Here is a 13985-nt window from a genome sequence, read left to right on the forward strand (position 1 = left end):
GGCTCAAAATAGATCCATTCCAATGGGAATTTACCTTCAAACCATGACTTATAGTTTGAAAGTGAAATTGAGGCCCAAAGTGCTTTACGGAAATGCTCTCTCTTTTCAATGTAAAACAGAACACTTCATGCCTCTTTCTGACCTTTCTCCTCCCATGAACAAAACAAGCATCTGTCATGATGAAGAATCAAGAGCTGGATTTTGCAGAGACCTTTTGCACAGGACAGTACCATTTTTCCTGGTGTGCATAGTTGTTAAAAACAAATTCAGGCGTACAGCTAACTGAAGAGGAAACTATTTAAATTCTGTGAGGCAAACACTGGCAGTTTCTATCACTTTTGCTTTTTTATTTTGGTGGTGGTTGCAGGTTATTATGAGAAATTGACAGTTTGAAAACCACTCAAATGTCTGAATACTTAGTAATTACTCCAGATCTAGCCCGAGTGACCGTATGCACGAGGACAGCATGGATGCCCAGCCAGTGGGGAGGAGCCCTGTTTCCTGACCAGTGTTCCCTCCACCATCCTGTGGATGTCCGTGGCCTCCTTCCTCTTCTGGAGCGGGCAGGGTCATTGTTCAATTTGAATTATGTTATTACTATGTTCATAGATTCTTGAAGTTGATAACTATTTCAAACAAAGAATGTGATGCCAGTACGTCCTTTATCAAATTTCAGGTCAAGAAAACAACGCCATCGTGGACAAATGGGGACTGTCTCTGAAAATACACACACCTTTGGCAGTGGCCATAAACCTACAGGCCTTATCACAGGGTGTGCACTAACTCTGGAAATAGAGATAATATTCTATGTTTTGTAATAGACGGATGATGTCCTTGACAACATTTTATATACTTGCCTGTTTCTAGACTGTGTGGACACGCTGTACTTGTGGATAAGAAAGCAGAGGGGCTGTGGCGCAGTCTGCAGCTGGGGGGAAGACACCCCGTTTTCTGATTAACTGCTGAGGTTATATACATGGGCTAGACTATTTTCATCTGCACTATTGCACGCAGCCTTAATTGTATAGTCACCGGAGGGAAAACAAAAAGAATAAGATTTCTCTTTGTAGCAACACTAAGAAGTGTAGTTAATGCATAGACATGAAGTATGACAAAACTTGGCAAAACACTGGAGAAGAAAAGGTTTGATTTTTTTTTAACCAGCTAAAAATGTATCTCTAACTCCTAAAGACCTTACAGATAAAGTAAAAGAAAAAAACTGAACTCAGAAGAATAATCTAGAGTGTTGTATGCTGAATTGGAACTCTGAGGATGGGGGAGAAGGGGATCTTTTCAATATAAAGACTCTATTGTTCCCTAATCTTAGAGGTGCCTATTACAGCCAAGTATGCTGAAAACATCCTGCTTACCAGGCAGAGAACAGCCTTGGCCTAAGCTTTCTGCTCAACAGATATCTTCATTCTTCATTCTGTTTGAGTCAAGATGGCAGAATACAAAAAATAAAACTAAAAAAGTACACAGCATCTGAGGTTGATATGGAATCTGGCTGTTAACCTTACAAAAGCTGCCCCTCTCCCCCCAAAAAAGTGGTGACAGTGAGACTGAACATTTGCAACTAGTTAATAGCCTGTGAAATTTTAGTTTCTGCTAACTATATTAATAACAGCTCTTCCAAATTCTTAGACAGGAATTTTTCTCTCTTTTTTTCTGCATAACTCACATGTCACATTCAACCCACAGGAACTTGGAAGAACCAATTGCTAACTTCTGCTACATTCACGTCAGAAGAGGTGGGAAAGTTCTTAGAACAGGAGCCACAGTAATAGAAGATCAAGCTGCTATAAATAAAACTGACTGAACGGCAATCAAGGCAAAATTCTGATTTAGTGGGGGCACACTGATGAAAGGATGTGCTTTGGAACCTTAACCTGCAGCACTGGTAAGTAAGTTACCTCCTGTGAATGTTGTAAATGAAAAATATCAAGGGCTAAGGACTAGGGGATCAGAGATGCCACATGGACCATCCATTTTGTCACAGTGTCTCGGAGATCTGTACTTTAAAAAACAAAACAAAATAAAAAAATCCTAAAATTAGGTCATGGCACTGGATCTCAATTGCCAGGAGAGGTCCCCAGTCTGAAGGAAGACTTCCCTTCCCCTTCTCGTGCTTCTTTCCTTTCGGCTACTCATGTGGTAGACAGAAACCAAGTTCATGATGTTTGAGAGCTGGGTACCTCTGACCACTAGTAATCAGGTGTTTAAAAAACTACAGGACGTGGTAAAAACTGGAAAGCTCAAGTTTACATGATCAAAATGTTCATAAAGGAGAGCTACAAAATGAGAGGTGACCAGCAAGCCCCTGTACCCATGCCGGAACGCGGTGGAAGAGAAGATGCTTCCGCCACATTTTCTAAGTATACTGAAGCCATCTAATCTCTCAGCAGACATGGCTCTTGCCAAGGAATACTATGGAAAGAAAAGTTCTCCTCTTCCATTACATCCTCACTATATCCTGTTCTTAGGTCACTGCCAACCAATAAAGCAAAGCTTCCAGCAACTTGACAAGAAAAAGGAGGTTGATGGGAAAGGGAGGAGAAAAAGACAAGAGCAGAAAAACAGGAACCCCCTTCTAATTGGCCCGACACAAAGAGATTTTCCAAGTCACTGCAGTTGTCACAGGAGAAGCCGATGCACAGTTATGAGGAGGGATCTCGACATCCCATGTTACAGAGACAGAAAAGCATATTTAACTTCTTTAATTTGTTTTTTTAATGACTTTAAATTGAGCCCACTGCCTTTGGGGCCTGTCCAGACTACTCCAATTTCCGTAACAGGTGAGTGTCTTACTGTCTGGAGCAACTGGACCACATGCACATACACACGCGTTCCCCTGCTTAGGATGTGTGGGTGTATGTACGAAGGCACTAAAGCGGTTTTAGAGAAACTGCAGGCAGCAACCCCACCCACTCCCTTTACCTGTCGAGCTGGAGTTTCTTTCCCACTGGGACGCTTAGATGTTTAAAAGAAGCTGTGGTCATGCTTGGGAATTCTAACCCCTGGCCCCAGAAGGGAATAGAAAGGAGAATTCGACACCACCAAAAGTGAAAGGAAATACTCCACCTCTGGGGCGGAGGGATGGGGATGGCTAAGCAGCAGGTCTTCAAAACAGCAACTCAAATGAGCACAACAGTAGCTGGGAGCTAAAGAAGTAAAATTACTTGTTCCTTATTAGATTCTTCTACTATTTTCTCCTCCTCCCTTAACAAACGGAGGTAAGACAGACATTCTTCATTAATAGAACAGTCCATAGATATTTTTCCTCTAGTAATGCCTACATTTAAAATTTGTTCCAAAAATTATTAACCTATATTTCCTAACTCTTTACATAGATTCTCAGCAATCCAACCGTACTACTTTACAGATTAGAGTTACTTTTTTTTTTAAGCTGTTGTTTCTTTCTTTCTTCCTTGCTTTTGCTGCTGGGGTTGGGGAGACAGGGAGAAAGGTTCCTTTAAATACAAATAAAAAATTCCTAGGGGAGATTTCAGTTCAGTCTTAAATGGAAAGGAATAAAGTGATGGCATTTCCATTTATATACACCAAACACTCTCCCATTAAATTATACACAATTTCAAATGAATCCATGATAGAGCTCTTATAAAGCTTAATCCTTCTCCCATAGTTTTTAAGATCGTGAATTTACCTGTTGCTGCTAAATTGATAGTTTTTAAAAAATATTTCTTTCTACGTGTTTTAAAATGTGTGATCCCCAGTATGACAATAACATTTGGAGACTTTTCTTTTTACATTTTTTTAAGTAAAAATTGTTTAAACTTTCTGAAGTTTCAGGAACTTGTAAAAGTTTATTAACAGGAAAGAAACAGCCGTCTATCTAGGATAAGATACGGTTAAATAAACCATCTTCCAAAAACTGGCTTCCTACCCTAGAATTCCTGAGAATGCTTGCAAATTTTAAAGCAGGAAAATAAATGTTAAAACAAAAACAAAAAACACTGTTAAATGCTCCCAGAGTTAGTCTTCATCTAAAATATATATTTATATGTATATATATACGCACTTTTTGGTCTTTTTTTAAATTTTTAGTTTTTTTCCCTTTAAGCTTATGATGGAAGAACATTTTAGCTTCTCATGTTTATTTTTACATATTTCAAATCCCTCATTATGTCTTGTAAACAAGAGGGGCTCTAGCACCCGGCTTTCACCGTAGTATCGTAAGGAACTCAACTAACCCATAGTGCAGGTCAAGGAACCAACAGGCAGGAAGAAAGGAGGGTGGGGCAGGACACAGCAGGGAACCAAGAGCGGCAGTGGACAGTCACCACTGGCTCACGTGAGCCTCGGGACACGCTCCCGGCCCAGGGACACTCGGATTTAGCCTTCTATAGATGTCTGAACACAGCTGCTCTTCACCTGGAGGTCACCACGCACGGCAAGGTTTTGCCCCCCGACGCAGAGAGCAGTCGGTGGGGCTGGAAGGAGACATTTCATGCGTGGGCAGAAGTGGAAGGGGCATGGTGGTGATGAAAACCAGAGGGCACAGTTAGTTTTCTACAAGGCATCCAATGGGACCAAACCAATGCTGGAAACTCAAGTTTGACCACTTACCCACAAAGGGTTCATAAAGAATTGCGTGAGCCAATGCTCACTTGAATCATACATGTCAATCTCTTTTGAGGCTAGGTTTGTCATCAACAGAGTAAGCCGAGAGGACTACAGGATTCCCATTCTTTGTCTCATAAAACCACTTAAATGCACATGATTCGTTTTTGCCTTTTCCTATACACACCCACCCACCCACCCACAGACACAACCTAAAAGTCAAATACATTATTAGGCATTGTTGTATCCTTCACTGAAGATGCTAAAGAAAGAAAAACTCCCTTGTCCTCACTAGCAGCAAGTTACGGAGGACAGGAGAGGTCTGCTCCCGCCAAGGGTTGGAACGGGCAGGTATCTGCTGGTACAGAATGTCGGCACTTTATGTTAAACAGTATAATGCAGACTGGGATGCCCACACAAGTGCTGGCACGTTACCGGCACACGTCCCCCTCCCCCCGCCCCACCAGCCGTCTGCTTTGTATAAAGGGGTACCCCTTCAGGTCTGCTATAACTCTTCACAAAAAGCAGTTTGATACATTTTGATTCCAACATAAGTACATACGTGTTGGTGATAACTGTGGATTACAAGTTGCCCCCTATTCGGCCCAGAGTACTACTACACTGATGCTTAAAAAAAAAAAAAAAAAAAGTCTTTAAATACCGAAATAGAAAAAGCAATGTTACAAGGGAAAAAAAAAAAAAGAGGTCGAAACCAAAAAAAGGTGCAATACTTAAAAGTCTTTGCTAAGTTATACCTGCCTAAGCAAAACCACATACACAGGAAATACACAACACAGAGAAACAAAAGGAAACTCTTGAAGTACACACTGGTTTAAGAACATTCGTTGAGTAAACGTTTCTGTCAGTGATGGCCGGGTGCTGTAACACGCCACGGCCTGGCACAGGTAACGCTCAGCAAGAAGGGAGCAGAGAGGGAGGAGCTGCGGATGCTTGCAGGAGGCTGCCCACTACTTATTTTTTTTCTGTTTTCATAAAATTAAAAAGTGAACCAATAGAAATTTAAAATTCAGCACTACCTGACTTTCTAACCAATTTCTCATACCTGATTACACAAGAAAGGGGGAACACAGTTTTTCTGCTTTTTGAGACATCACATCATTGAAAACTATCTTATTGTCTGTTCCCATTCAGACTAACAAAAAGGCCAGCATGAAACCAAACAGATAATTCAGACGTGACTAGTGGCCACTTACTTCAAAAAACAGAAATAAATAAACACACAGTTGCTCCAAGAGGTACCTCCTGCTCTCCTAGTTCTGGGGACTTGGCAGTGCTCCACTCTACCGCTAGGTCAAAAGAAAAGCGACAGAAAACTCACACTATTTTGCAAATGTAAAGGAGCTCCCTGCTTTCGTCATTAAAACACGCAGTTCATCTCAATACAGCCCAATGGGGTAGCTTCAGCAGCAGTGGCTCCCCAAGGTGCTCTTGCTCCTGTGTTCTCATAGGTTAAAAAAATAAAATAAAATAAAATAAAAATAAAAAGCAGATGGCCGGCCAGCCAGCCTGCGGACTGTCAGCAATGCAGCTTTCTGAGAAATCAGGGTGGGGAGGAGGAGGACACAGGCACACACACACACAGAGACAGAGAGAAGGATGCACGCGAATGCACATGAACACACGTGCACACACACACCAGAACGAGCATGCCTGGGCAGTTACATGTGCCAGAACACACTGGTAATTATCAACCAGCCAATCACAAATTTTTTCCTTTTTTTTTTTTTTTAAGGTTTTTTGTGTTTTTGTTTTTAAAGTGAGGCTCCGTCAAGTCTTCCCTCCCCCCACCCCAACAATTCTTTTGAATTCCCCTCCCTCCCAAACATGGTAGACCTAAGGACGGAAACACACCCAGTGCAAACAAAGTTAAAAAGCTATTTTTTTTTCAGTATATATGTTTCTTAGCAACAACTTCCATATAACATGAAAAAAGTGAAAAACTAGAAACTAATTTTTTTTAATTTTTTTGTGTTTAAATTTAAATGGTATGTGTACTTGCTTCACATTGTCTTTCTAGGTTGGCGTTCATGATTCAAGTATTTCAAGAGTGATATGTTCTCTTTTTGGATTCATATTCCAAACGAAAAAACTGAAGTTATAAGGGAGGCAACTATGTGCTCAGACAGTCTGTCAATGACCCACCTTTTTTTCTCTCTCCGTTTTCTTTTTTCCTTTTAAAAATGTATTTATTGCAAGTTGAAAAAAAAAACGAAAAGGTCAAGTTAGTGCTGCTGCTGTTCCAAAAAAGGTCACGAGGTCAGAGTTGAAAGTTCTAAGTTCAGATTGAATCCGACCCTCCTCCCAGAAGGTCACCAGGTAGTAAAGGAGCAGGGCTGCCCATCCTATGGGGGTCTTCCACAGTTGGGACTCCCCACAAGCTAGAAGAATAGTTTGGGGGCCCCCACAACGAAGCGCCAGCAAGATCGGCCCCGCTGCTGCCACCAGCACTGCTGCTCCATTGCCCGAGCCCTGTGGACCCACCGAAAAGATTCAGAGCAGGTCCGACGGGATCTGACTGGGTCTGGCCGGTCTCCAGGGACTGCCAACCCGCCGCGGGCGCGCTGGGGGTCGCCGCAGGGGCAGGGGGCTGAGCTTGTGCCAGGAAGCGGCTAACTTCGTCGTCGGTGGCAAACTCGGCCAGGATGGTAGTGTTTCCCAACACACACCTGGAAAAAGGGAGGGAAAGAGCGATGCGTTTGAGGAAAGCCCTAAGGCATGCATAGGGACTGCGTGTGCAGGGTCCTCACTACTCAAAAGTGTGGTCCTCTGACCAGCAGCTTCCACTTCCCCTGGACACTTTTCAGAATCACAGGGTCAGAACCTGCATTTTAACCAGATCACCTGTGAAGTGCTTGCTTTAGAGCAATGAAGTATCACTCAATCTCCAGATATCCAAAGACCACTGGAGGATATTATATATCAATATTCCTTAGGATATGGAATTTGTGTGTCAAGTAAAAGTTTGCCTCTCTTTTTTTCGCCTTGGAGGTAAAAGATCACAGTCCCAAGCATCAAGGTGACCCAGCTCCAGACACCTGAAGTGCTGCGTCGTCTCAGGGGCCAGGCTCATTGCCTGACCTCCCCACATTGCTTGCTTGTGTCGTGTGTACCTTTCTGTCATAGCATCTGCAACCACGGGGAGTCAGCTCCTTCCTGTTCACCAGCCTGACAGTGGCCAGGAAGAGGACGGTCAGAGTCGGACCCAGCCCCACTTACTTCAGGCAGGACCCCTGCTACCCACGAAGACCACATAGTCACCATCACCCACGAAGAGGCCAAAGTCAGGAGCTAGATTCTACTATGAAAAGGGATAGCACTTACAATGGCTCCCATTTCATAAATCTTGGCTTTGTTTTATGGTACTAAAAATGTACTCACTGCTTCACAAATCCGTTACTTTTGGAACTCTGATTATCAGATACGTACAGGACAATCCATGCTTACATAGGTAGAAGAGATCACACACCTCAGTACTCAAGCAATTGCTCATGTGATGATGCCGTTTGTGTGCAAGTTCTCTTGCATCTGTTTAATCAAGCAGGTGCCCAAATACTCACATGTGCCTCTTCACGCGTGTTTGTCTCAGTGAGCACAGGATAGGTACTCACATGTGCAGTGCAGTTTGCGCCTTGGCTGCCTCCTGTTTGGTGCTGTATCGGATCAGGGCGGTGCCCTGGGTTAGGTTCAGATGGAATGTCAGCAGTGGGCCATGCTGCATGCAGATGGTTCTCAAGGTTGACCCATCAATCTAAAGAGTAATGACAGTCATGAGATAAAAACTGGAGGTGGGGTGGCAAAGGAAGTCAAGTGACCTTTCTTATATTTGCAAATGAGAAGGATTTCTGGTTCGTAAGTTAACAGCATCAGTACTAAATAAGTCTCAGGGAGACGAATAAAGAACTTAAGGCGGGGAGAGACTGCACTGAATACAGGGGTCTTCAAGCTAAATCTTAAGATATTCAAAGCACTGCACTCAGTTCTAATGTGCCCATTTTGCAGATAAAAAATCTGTATAAATCCAGCTCAAAATAAAAGCATATGATTCAACCTGTGGTCTATTTTCCTTTAGAGGTAAACAAGTGAACCTGTGCTGACTGGTAGAGCCTTAAAAAGCAGAAATAAGATGGTAACCAAATAAGAGTTTAAGAAAACAAGCAAGGTTCTGAGCATCAGTACTAATGTAATATTCTTCTCATCTCACAAAAGGCTGCAAAGACAGACACAAACAAGAAAGGCACCACTAACCATCTGATGATGACTGACCCAGCTCAGACTATTTTGATATCTTCTTACTCCTACTCTGGCCACCTCAAGGAGAGACTCTACTTCTACCTACTTCTCTGTGCCCTCTGCTGCCCTTGGCTAACGTGAGCAAAGGTTACGGCTGCTCGCCCTGGTCGGACTCTCAGCATTAGGATGTTCAGTGATTAGGGACAACTGCCCTTCCTCACCTATGACTTAGAAAACAAATCTGTTTATTCACTTCAATGGATTTATTTGTATCAAGATCTTCACTAGGTTTAGTGAAGCTGCTCAGTCCAACATTTCAGTTCATTTTTTGGGAAGGGAAACAGATCTCTACTGGAATAGCCTTAAAAAGTTGTGCTACTGGCAGCAGCAGTGGAAACATTCTGTGGTTTTACCATGGAAGCCCTAGAGGATGAAAACTGGCAGTTTCATCCTAATTCTTTATAGAAAATGATTGGAGAAAAGTTCTTAGCGTTGTTTTATAAATGACAGTTAGACTACATAAGCATGTCAGCATATGTCACAAGTGACTTTTCAGGATAGATGTCCTCTAAATAAACTGTAGGCGATGACAAATATATTCAGGTCCCCAAAAATGTGGTCTTATAATCTTATTTTAAGCTATGACTGAGATTAGTGAGATCAGTCTGCTATTAGGTCATTTTGACTTTTAAAATTAATTCTTTCTACTACAAATACAGCCAATCCCTATATTCATTTACATACATATACAAATGTAATTACTATTTTTTAATTTTAATTTTAATTTTTTAATTAATTAATTAATTAATTATATTGGCTGTGCTGGGTCTTTGTTGCTGTGTGCGGACTTTCTTTAGTTGCGGTGAGTGGGGGCTGGCTACTCTTCGTTGTGGTGTGTGGGCTCCTCATTGCCGTGGCTTCTCTTGTTGCAGAGCATGGGCTCTAGGTGCGTGGGCTTTAGTAGTTGCAGTACACGGGCTCAATAGTTGTGGCTCACGGGCTCTAAAGCACAGGCTCAATAGCTGTGGCGCGTGGGCTTAGTTGTTCCACGGCATGTGGGATCTTCCTGGAGCAGGGATCGAACCTGTGTCCCCTGCACTGGCAGGCAGATTCTTAACCAATGCGCCATCTAGGAAGCCCAATTTTTATTTTTAAATTAAAAAAATTTAATTGAGGCATAGTTGACTTGCAATATTATATTAGTTTCAAGTGTATAACAGTGATTCACAATTTTTATATATTATACTCCATTTATAGAAAAAATTGGCTATATTCCCTGTGTTGTACAATATAGCCTTGTAGCTTATTTATTTTATACATAGTAGTTTGTACCTTCACTATTTTTCATATGGTAATAAGGCTCCTTTCAACACTGCTTCTCTCATCCTAACCATATTATACCCACCATACTGTGACAACTTAGAAATGAAGAGGCATATTTTGAGGATGGTTATATAAAATGTCCATACTTAGTCACCTCTTCACTAAATAAATAATCCAGGGCTTTCAGCTAAGTTGGTCAGATATGGAGATTAAGAGCTGATCCAGACAGCTCCTCATGTTAACTGTATTTAGAAAACTATCTATCTCAACATGAACCTTGAAATACAAGCCCCAGATTTACTCCCCACAATTAGGTTAGCTGGGCAAATAAATTTAGGAGAATCGTATCTCCCCACAGAGGATCATAATATATGTTAGCATATTAAAGGGTCTAAGAAGCCTCATAATGAAGGCACCTGCTTAATTTTGTTTAATCAAGTATGTATTTCAAGCATATTAGGCCAGAGACCTATTAGCATCCCATGGGAACACTCTGGAAAATGCTGGCTTAGTAAAGTGTGCATGAATCCATTTATGAATTAAATGTCAGACAACTTACTCTGTGTTAAAGGCAGGGAGGTATCATTGATTCCTTTTTAAGAAGGTGTTGTAAAGGTCATGCTGTCAAGTCCAAATGAAGGCCCTGGGCTCAGTTTCCATGGGTTCATGTAACCACACTTGAGTGCTCAGTATGTGCAGCTGCAAATACGCCAGTTACCAGGCAGCTCAAGTGAAAGGGAGGGTGGTTTGGTGCAAATGAAACCCCACCATTGTAACAACAACCCAGAGAGCACATTCTGATGGGAGCAAATCAGTAACGCTGTCTACACAGAAGAAGGAAAATTAAATAACAGACGGAAAATTAAAATTAAATTAATGGATCCACACACGTGGCATTGAAGCCATGAAATCCACACATTCCTTCCAACAGAGAGATGAACTGTGTATGAATGAAGCATGAAAATGCTTGACAGTGAGCCTCAAGTCTTGCTGAATGAGTAACACAAGAACAGGTAACTTTTTTTCTTGGTTCCAGATTCTGAAGGCAGATCCACACAGCAAGTTATCCCTGCTAAACAGAATTCACCAGATAACACCACCCCACGCTCACTATCTGTAAACTACCTGTGTTAACATCACCATTAAGGCAGGCATGAGCAGAGCGGCCAGCATTCCCCACCCCACCCCCTTTCACTTCAGAAGCAGGCTTCGGGCCTTGGCTGGGGAGACTCACCCCTGCATGCAGGATCTCTCTGCAGTGACCAGGAAATAAATGGGCTCTCCTATCTGCTAACCGCCCACACCTCTGACTTTCCCTCCCTCAATACAATCAAGCCCCATCCAGAAAATCCCAAGAAAGCATGATTACCTGTGGAGTGAGATTGTGAAGAACCAGCCAGTAACTAGGACGAACTGAACCACCATCACTCCAGGTAGAGGCTGGAAGCAACCAGAAAAACAGATCAGGAAGAGCGATCAAAAAATTAAGACAACCATGCATGAGACCGCACGTTTCCTCTCTCCTTTTGTAAATCATCTCCTTCTGCCTCACTCTGACCTCCTTCATCTTGTCACTGAACAGCCAGTTCTATTCTCCCAGACCTTGATCCTACACGCTCCTGCGCCTTATTTGCAAGACAATATTTTCCTCCCAGGGTTCTCATATTTACTCTGTCAGTACCTCGGGAATTCTTGGGTCCCTTTACCCTATGCTGACTTCAATTTTCCACTCAAGAGATAGTTCTTCCTCTACATGACAACTGTGATTTCCTCTCTTGTGAAGACTTCATCATATCGTCAACATTTGTGTGAACATAAGCCCCTCGTGTTGGAACAACGACGCCCCTTTAGGCGGACCCTTCTCACCCGAGGCAAGCCGTGAGTCCTGTGTCCCCCACCCCCTGACTGAGCGGGGTGCTGTGCTGCTCCAGGGAGATGATGGTTTGGGGTTGGTCAGCCCGGGAGGCGGGCGGGGCAGCGGTGTAGTGTTCCTTGAGGAAATATGGTTTTTCCACATCTTGTTGGAGAGATGAGTGGGGTTGTGTCCTATGGGATCCGGGGACCATGTTGATTTGTAATCAGGGAACTTTGCTGTAAGAAGAGAAAATTGAGGAGGAAATTAGGTTTGACAAGTCACTTTTGTCAACAAATACACATACACACACACATAAATTCACAGGTTTATATTCTAAAAACATTAAGTGCACAACTTAAGAGGAACAGTACAAAATAACTGTGTTCTTTGAGCTTATCAAATATAAATTTTCAATGACTATTACTCTGAATTGACAAATTAACACATGAGCTAAAGCGTTAATGAGGTAGCTAATTCTCTACTGCTCTCTTCACTAAACACAACCTGAAAAGAAAGATAAATTCAAGGAAAGTATTCTTAAAGCCATTAGTCTTACAGATACAGTTGAATGTGAACCCTAGCAGAACCAAAGTATTTATTCTATAAATACTTATTGACTGAATGGAAAGGACATTAAAAATTAAACTTTTCTTGATCCAGAATATTAGATAACATTCAAGTAAATTTTAAAAATACAATCAACAAATATTCACTAAGGGCTTACTCCACTTTAAGGTGCTAAATCAGTGCTATGGATAATATAAACAGTTATTCTCAAGAACTTCAAGTCCAGATGGGCAAACAGAACAGATGAACAACAGAACTGGTCATCCCAGGCAACATCATATATGTTCAATACACGGAGACAACGCTGGGCTGGCAGCAAAGACTTTGCCAAGATAAGTCTTGAAGGATTTACATAAATGGATGGGCTCAGCAAGGCAGGAAAATATAAATCAAGGTTCAACTTAAACTCTCTCTGTACCAAATATGTTTCTCCCCTGTTCTGGCCAAACAACATTTCACAGGGGCAGAGAGGGAAAGGAGGCCGTAAAAGTCAGCTGGAGGCAGTTTCAGATGCTACCTGAGAGTTTTTGCAATAGATTTAGCAGGTGGTGTTTCAACTAGGGCCAAAACCTGGATGACAGCAAAGAGAATGGAAGGGAAGAAATGGATCTGAGAGGGAAGAAGCCACTCGGGAGACGTCATCACTGCCTGGATCCAGTGAGCAAGGGAGACAGGAAAGAATGAGGAAGAGGCGAGAGATGCTGCAACTAAGTGACACAGGGCAGCACCACTAAGAAAAGAGTTTAGTCAAGAAAGACAGACAATTTGAGGGGATGGTGGTGGAAAGGTATACATTCAGTTTAAAAAAGCCTGGGTGATGGTTGGGTCATCTCTCAGGGGACCGTCTGCTTGTAAACAAAAGATAAAACAGAGGCATGGGCAGTTACAAGAATAAAAGAGGTGAAAATGGGTTTTTACATGCAAAGGTAGAAGCTCCAGGGAACTTCCCTGGCGGTCCAGTGGTTAAGACTTCGTGCTTTCACTGCAGGGGGCACAGGTTCCATCCCTGGTCTGGGAAGTAACAACACACATGCCATGCAGTGTGGCAAAAAAAAAAAAAAAGAAAAAAAGAAAAAAGAAAATAAAAGGCAGAAGTCCTATAAAAGTGTAATGTAGGGTGGTGTTTAGAAACATGGAGCACTCACTCAGACCTGAGGCAAATTGTATCAACTCTTCGAATCTCAGCTTCTTCATCTACAAAACAAGCATAATAGCACGACCCCCCCCCCCCCTTTTGGTGAAGGTAAGATAAGAATTCACACTGAAGGCTTAGCATGCTGCAGGAGCATTCAATAAATGAGAGGCTACTGCTGCACTGCTGATATGACGGAGAGGTGGAAAGAATAAGAAGACAATTTGTAAGGCCATTAACCTGTAATGTATTAGTAGGTAGCTAAAGATATGTTTT

At 42.3% G+C, this 13985-nt stretch overlaps 1 protein-coding gene across 7 annotated transcripts in view; it reads right to left on the reverse strand.

The window, feature by feature from the left end:
- TNRC6B (trinucleotide repeat containing adaptor 6B) overlaps positions 1–13985 on the reverse strand; it is a 249857-nt gene that overhangs the window by 6112 nt on the left and 229760 nt on the right. For 5 of the 7 annotated variants that reach the window (XM_057741195.1, XM_057741190.1, XM_057741192.1 and 2 more), the window contains 4 exons: positions 12022–12246; positions 11525–11595; positions 8211–8350; positions 5807–7268 (listed from right to left, as the gene is read on the reverse strand). In XM_057741195.1, the coding sequence (XP_057597178.1) occupies positions 6881–7268; positions 8211–8350; positions 11525–11595; positions 12022–12246 (824 nt within the window). In that variant the 3' untranslated portion in view covers positions 5807–6880. Of the gene's footprint in view, positions 1–5806; positions 7269–8210; positions 8351–11524; positions 11596–12021; positions 12247–13985 lie in introns of those variants that run through there. The other 2 variants (XR_009054633.1, XR_009054632.1) reach the window with 1 other exon arrangement.

Source organism: Hippopotamus amphibius, chromosome 7 (genome assembly GCF_030028045.1).
Source record: "Hippopotamus amphibius kiboko isolate mHipAmp2 chromosome 7, mHipAmp2.hap2, whole genome shotgun sequence".
Lineage (NCBI taxonomy): Eukaryota > Metazoa > Chordata > Mammalia > Artiodactyla > Hippopotamidae > Hippopotamus > Hippopotamus amphibius.